A 6,681-nucleotide genomic window follows, 5' to 3' on the forward strand; every position below is an offset into this window, starting at 1 on the left:
GAAACCTGGGCGAGGGCGACATTACAGTTAGTTGAATTTCCTCGCTCAGAACGCCTTGCTCGTATCCGTCCAGTGTTCGTTCACAAGCACGTGTCCGCGGTGGGAATCAGATATGCAGAGTGAGTGGGGCACACGGGCCTCACGCTGACGCCCCTGGAAAGTGTTAAGATGATTGCAACAGTTTTCAGTTGTTTAGAAGTGACATTGGGTAAACCTGGCTCAACCCAGAAGAATTACTATTCTGCTTAGGAGACCATCTCCCCTTTTGCTTAATCTGGCAATGAGGTTAAAGTTATTCCGAATTTATTGTTTTAATAGGTTGCAGCTACAGGGCAAAATAATCACCCATATAAACTGGGATCCCATATTGAGAGTTCAGGCTGGGGGGAAAAATGGTCAACGATGAACTGTTACATTAAAAGCCTACAGAAACAGGGATTTTTTTATATTTTTAATTACATTTCCAAATGACTTTTTAATAAACTATAATCCATTCGATTTAGCCCATAATTGTCCCACCTTTCCTAAATCACCATTCCATTCTACACATACATTCCAAACAAATTCAATGTTGGAAGTACATGTGGAGAGAAGTCAAAAGATAGACTAAAAACACTCATGTGCACAATTATGAGTGAATGATAAGAAGAATGCAAAAGTAGGTTATGCGTCTGAGATTTGGCAATAAAATAATGAAACAATTCCATCTGCCATGCAACTAACAGTCACTAATGCATTCATATTCCATAGTAAAAGTTCCCACCTACACCAGTAATTGACACTTCATTTTTTTAACCAGCAATTTAAACCTAAAAAGTTAACTGCTTATCCTTAAGTTGCTTCTCAAATTGCTAATTTTATCTGTTCCTTGTATTAAATATTAAAACAATGTGGGCATCTTTTAAAAGAAAAATCAAGGAAATTAGAAATTATCAGAACACAATTCAAAGCAATATATAAACAAATCCAGCATAGGGTAAAACATCACGAACTCTCAAGCATTTAGAATCAAGGAATGATGTTGATCAAGATGTTCCCAAACAGAATTCTCCGGGTGCATCCTGGGCCGCCTCTCGGGCTCGATACTCGCTCGTGCGGTCGCCGTCGGTTGTGCGGCAGCAGCCGGAGGCGGAGGGTGCGTGGAAGGAGGCCTAGAGGGGACGCTCCTCCGCCGAGCCTGCGGCTTCAGATCAAGGTGGGCGATGCCATCCCATCGGTGGAGGTATTTGAAGGGCAGCCCGGGAACAAGGTGAACCTGACGGAGCTGTTCAAGGGCAAGAAGCGGGTGCTGTTTGGAGTCCCTGGAGCCTTTACCCCTGGTTGTTCCAAGACTCGCCTGCCAGGGTTTGTGGAGCAGGCTGGGGCTCTGAAGGCCAAGGGCGCCCAGGTGGTGGCATGTCTGAGTGTTAACGACGTCTTTGTGACTGAAGAGTGGGGACGAGCCCACAACACGGAAGGCAAGATTCGGCTTCTGGCGGACCCCACGGGGGCCTTTGGGAAGGAGACAGATTTGTTACTGGATGATTCGTTGGTGTCCCTCTTTGGGAATCGATGGCTCAAGAGGTAAAAGTGGGAGGTTCCCCTCGGGCTTCCCCTGCCACCCTCCCTCTCTATTCCCAGCCTCCCGGCTCGGCGGTGGTAACGGGCCCTGCCCTCTTTCTGGCAGGTTCTCCATGGTGATAGAGGATGGGGTAGTGGAGTCCCTCAATGTGGAGCCAGATGGCACAGGCCTCACCTGCAGCCCGGCCCCCAACATCCTCTCGCAGCTCTGAGGCCCTGGGCCCAGATTACTCCCTCGACCTTTTCCTCTCCCACCTGCCCAGCCAGGGGCAGAGGCCCAGTCCAGCTTCAGCTGCACCACCAAGTTGAAGGCTTGGCCATATTTCTGCAATAAACACTTCTGGTTCAAAAAAAAAAGAATTCTCGGAAAAGGAAATTTTAGCTAGACCCAGAAGAAGGCATAAGATCAACATTAAGGGAGCAAGGAGGGCACTTGAGATGGGAATGAACATCTATGCAGAGCAGTTGTACAAAACATCACTGAAGCTAAAAGTTCCAATTGGGAAAGGGTGAAGGAGTAGATTAGAGAACTAAGTAGGGCTATATTAAATATTTATAACGTACATATTTAAGTTAATGTAATATGAAGGCTGAGCTGCAGCAGGAAGTAGGAATACCACTGGATCACAGAATTGTCTTAAATTTGTTGGTAACATTTAAGCAAACTGGACATTTATCAGTTATGAAAGGACTTCATTATAAATGGAGAGCATATGATATCTTGTAGCTCTGTTTTGTATATTGACAGAGGGGAGGGAGAAGTACAATTGACCCTTGAACAATGTGGGGGTTAGGGGCACCAACACTCCCCCTGCCCTCCCTCCACCCCACACACACACCCTGCAGTTGCAATCCACATTGTAGACGAAAAAGGGGCCACATATGAAACCTAACAAACTGCATGCAGGCCTTACAAACTCAAGAGACCTAAAATAACCATGGAGGATGATCTGAAATTAAAACTTCTAACGAAAAGTGAGTCATGATGGGTAGTCATGCCCTAGGCAGTATCTTCTCTGACCACGGTCAATCTTTACCTTAACTGAGCTTGTCTGTTTTTACATCTATGATAATATACCTTTGGAATGTCAGAGAAATTCCCTTTTTCTAGACCCCTAAGGGCACAACCTCCCACTAGAACAAGAGACCACAGAAACCCTCATTATTATCTTGTTCTCCTACATACCATCGCTATGTGCTGTAAATATTAAATGGTAATTATCTTATACCTGCCTATGTAAAAGAAGTATATCTATCCGTTTTACTTTTTATCCAATCTCAGAGATATCCCCACTTTGCTTTCTCCCACCTCCCTAATCTATCACCAGTGGATTTCATGGAATCCCTTATGTCTTCCTCTTTGATTTTTATGTATAAAATAAGTGGTAAAACAGCCATTTTCTGGAGCATTTTCTCAGTCTGTTAAGATTTTGCTTCCTGGCGATTGACAGCAGTTTGGCTCAATAAACTCATAAAATTCTTATAGGTTTAGCCCAGGCTGGGTGGCTCAGATGGTTGGAGTGTTGTCCCATACACCAAAAGGTTTCAGGTTTGATTCCCAGTCAGGACACATACCTAGGTTGCAGGTTTGTTCCCCAGTTGGGGTATCAAGGTACATTTCGGGAGGCAACCGATCAATGTTTCTCTCTAAAAATTAAAAACATATCCTCAGAAGAGGATTTAAAAAAAATTCTCTACAGGTTTGGACATTTCTTACATTAACAACATATACTAGTAACTTTTGACTCCCCAAAAACTTAATCACTAAAACAGATCTAGAGACAGAGAAACATCGATCAGACCATCAAACCTCAGAGGGAAGGTAGGGGAGGATGGGGGTAAGGGGGAGAGATCAACCAAAGGACTTGTATACGTACATATAAGCCTAACCAATGGACACAGACACCAGGGGGGTGAAGGCATGATTAAGGGGGTTGGGGGAGTAATGTGGGGATAAGGACACATATGTAATAACTTAATAAAGAGATTTTAAGATAAAATAAAAGTTAAAAAAAATCACTAATAGCCTACTGTTGACTGGAAGCCTTACTGATAACCTAAATAGTTGACTGACATATTTGTATGTTATATGTATTATATACTGTGTTCCTACAATAAAATAATCTAGAGAAAAGAAAATGTTATAAGGGAATCATAAGGTTCATCTGTGAATTTTTTTCTAAATGTTGCATGCTTCCAAAATAATTTTCACTATATTCATTAAAAAAAAAAAAAACATAAGTGTACCCACGCAATTCAAACCCTTGTTTGAGAGTCAACTGTATTTCATTTTCCATACTAAGAGAATTCATTTGAAAATTTCCATGCAGGGACGGCAAGGTAACATATATGTGCATGTGTGCACATATGTGCTCAAATGCTACTTATTAAGGGGCCTAGATGAAGCAGAAAGCCAGGCTGAACACAAAGGTGGATGTGAACTGTGAGAGTCATTTCTGTGTAAAGATGCTCAAATTACAATTATGACAATACTGGTAGGTCATTCTGTCCTCTGTTATAGACAGATTCACTATTATGTGACAAAACCAAAAATGGAAAGTGATTATAGCTCTACCTTTTCACTGTCCTACCCCCAGGGTCTGGCGCTGCTCACTCACCTTATGTCCCAGGGTTTTCCTGACCTAGGGGAACAGGAGAAAGTCAAGTGCAAAGTTCAGGCTGTCAGCATCACAGATCTTCTCTTTCAACCCAATGAAAGGAACTTACTTCTCATGTATTCATTTATTCTCACATTCAACAAATATTTACGGAATAGTTACAAAGTGGAAAAGTGTTCTCAGAGCTAGGAATACAATGTGAGCAAAACAAAAATCCCTGCCTTGGTGGAGCTGACTTTTAGCAAAGAGAAACAGCGTAGGAGATAGTGATTTAAAAAATGGTGGGGAGAGACATAGCATAGAAGGAGAACTGCTGAGTGCAAATGCTATAATCAGGGACGGCCTCCCTATGATAGTGACATTTGAAGGAAAACTTGTAGAGGCTTTGAAAGAGGTGACAAAATTGTTCTAGACACAAAGAATGACAAGTGCCTGGGGCCCTACATGGGAGGCTGCCTGGTGTGTTCTAGAAACAGGAAGGAGGTGAGGGGGCCTGGTGGGCCATTGTTAGGACTTCTCTTAAGTGAGAGGATTTCATGCTGAAAGATGATCTGATAGTTTACTGGTAAACAAGATCATTTTAGCTGCTGTGTTGAGAGGAGCCTGAAGTGGAGCAGGGGCCAAACCAGATGACAGTTACAAGTCTGCTGTCATCATCCAGCAAGAAATCACTGTGGTGGGGAACCAAACTGGTAACAGAGTAGGGAAACGAAGCCAAGGAAAACACGTGCTTCGGAGAGGCAAGAGTGATCGTTGCATGACGTGTGAACAGTCCAGCAAGATGTCTGAGACTTGACCCTTGGATTTAGCAATATGAAGGTCACTGGTGACTTTATTAATAGTTTCAGTGGGCTGGTTAGAGTGGATTTCATAATGAATTAGAAGATTGGAAATAGCAATTAGAGACAACTCAAGGTTTTGCTAAAAAGGAAGAGAGAGAAAATATAGCTAGAAAAGTAAGTGGGATCAAAAGAAAGATTTAAGAAATAACATACCATTTGACACATCCGGTGGAGATGGGGAAATCGATGATTCAGGAAAAAAGAATATTGGTGAAGCAACATCCTTGAGTGTGTTAGAAGGGAGAGACTTCACACCTTGAACAGGTGAAAGGAGATGGAGGATGTAGCCTTTGCTGGGAGGGTGAACAGGACAGAAGGTAGAGTGTGTGAATATAAATGCAGGTACATGGGCAGATTTGATAGACGTTTACATCTGATTGCAACCGACACCCATCAGTAATTACCCGACTGAGAATGTGTAGTGTCTGAATGAGTATGTAGTTTGTTAGGGTGAAAAAATATTTAGACCATTATTAACTCCCCCTTCGTGGTCTTAAAAGAATTTCTCAGTCCTAACAGAGATGGAAAACTGATGGTTTTTGGTTTTAGGCATTTGGAGTACAAGAGCAAAAGTGAAGACTCTAAAAGTTTTGGAGGACACATGAAGAGCCATTATGATATAAAATTTGGGTAAGAAGTTTGAGCTCATCGCATTTACACTTGCAGTCATTAAGAAAACACAAATCAAAACCACAATGAGCCCAGCCTGTGTGGCTCAGTGATTGAGCATCAACCTATGTACCAGGAGGTCACCAGTTCGAGTCCCAGTCAGGGCATATGCCTGGGTTGCAGCCTCCATCTCCGGTAAGAAGCATGCAGGAGGCAGCTGATTGATATTTCTCTCTCATCGGTGTTTCTATCTCTCTCTCCCTCTCCTTTCCTTTCTCTCTCAAATCAATTTTTTTAAAGACCACAATTGAGATACTTCCCACCCACCAGGATGGCTATAACAAAAAAGACAGTTACAAGTGTTTGCAGGGATACAGACAAATTAAACCCTCAGGCATTGTGGGTGAAGGGTAAAATGGTGCAGCCAAATGGACAATAGTCTGGCAGTTCTGCAAAGGGTTAAAAGGAAAGTTAACCTATGAATCATCAATTGCACTCCTAGGAATATACCCAAGAGAAATGAAAATATATATCCAGGCAAAAACTTGTACATGAACATTCAAAACAGTGTAGGGGCTCAGAAAGAACCACCCTGAGATGTGCCTTTGTAGTAGACATACTAGGTGTACCGGTTGTTAATGCGGATTTTTTTCAATAGATGGAGTTACACCTATGTTTATATATATTTGACTTGATATGTATGCTATTTTTTATTATTTTTTTAATTCAATTCGCTTTTTAAAATATATTTTATTGATTTTTTACAGAGAGGAAGGAAGAGGGATAGAGAGTTAGAAACATCAATGAGAGAGAAACATTGATCAGCTGCTTCCTGCACACCTCCTATTGGGGATGTGCCTGCAACCAAGGTACATGCCCTTGACCGGAATTAAACCTGGGACCCTTCAGTCCTCAGGCTGACACTCTATCCACTGAGCCAAACCGGTTAGGGCGATATGTATGCTCTTTTGTTGTATTGACAACAAGCTTCAAAACTTCATATGTCAAATTTTCTGAAGGTGTTAACATCATAGATATTTTTATGCTTAAAA

At 42.1% G+C, this 6,681-nt stretch overlaps 1 protein-coding gene across 1 annotated transcript; it reads left to right on the plus strand.

The window, feature by feature from the left end:
- Window positions 1-168: 168 nt before the first annotated feature.
- On the plus strand, window positions 169-1,917 carry LOC102254658 (peroxiredoxin-5, mitochondrial). The gene is given in 4 exon segments (XM_005862841.2): window positions 169-208; window positions 1,045-1,188; window positions 1,191-1,563; window positions 1,667-1,917. Coding segments are annotated over 4 exon segments (663 nt in total). The 3' UTR covers window positions 1,773-1,917.
- The last annotated feature ends 4,764 nt before the right edge of the window (window positions 1,918-6,681 follow it).

The sequence above is a fragment of the Myotis brandtii genome, unplaced genomic scaffold (assembly GCF_000412655.1).
Source record: "Myotis brandtii unplaced genomic scaffold, ASM41265v1 scaffold168, whole genome shotgun sequence".
NCBI lineage: Eukaryota > Metazoa > Chordata > Mammalia > Chiroptera > Vespertilionidae > Myotis > Myotis brandtii.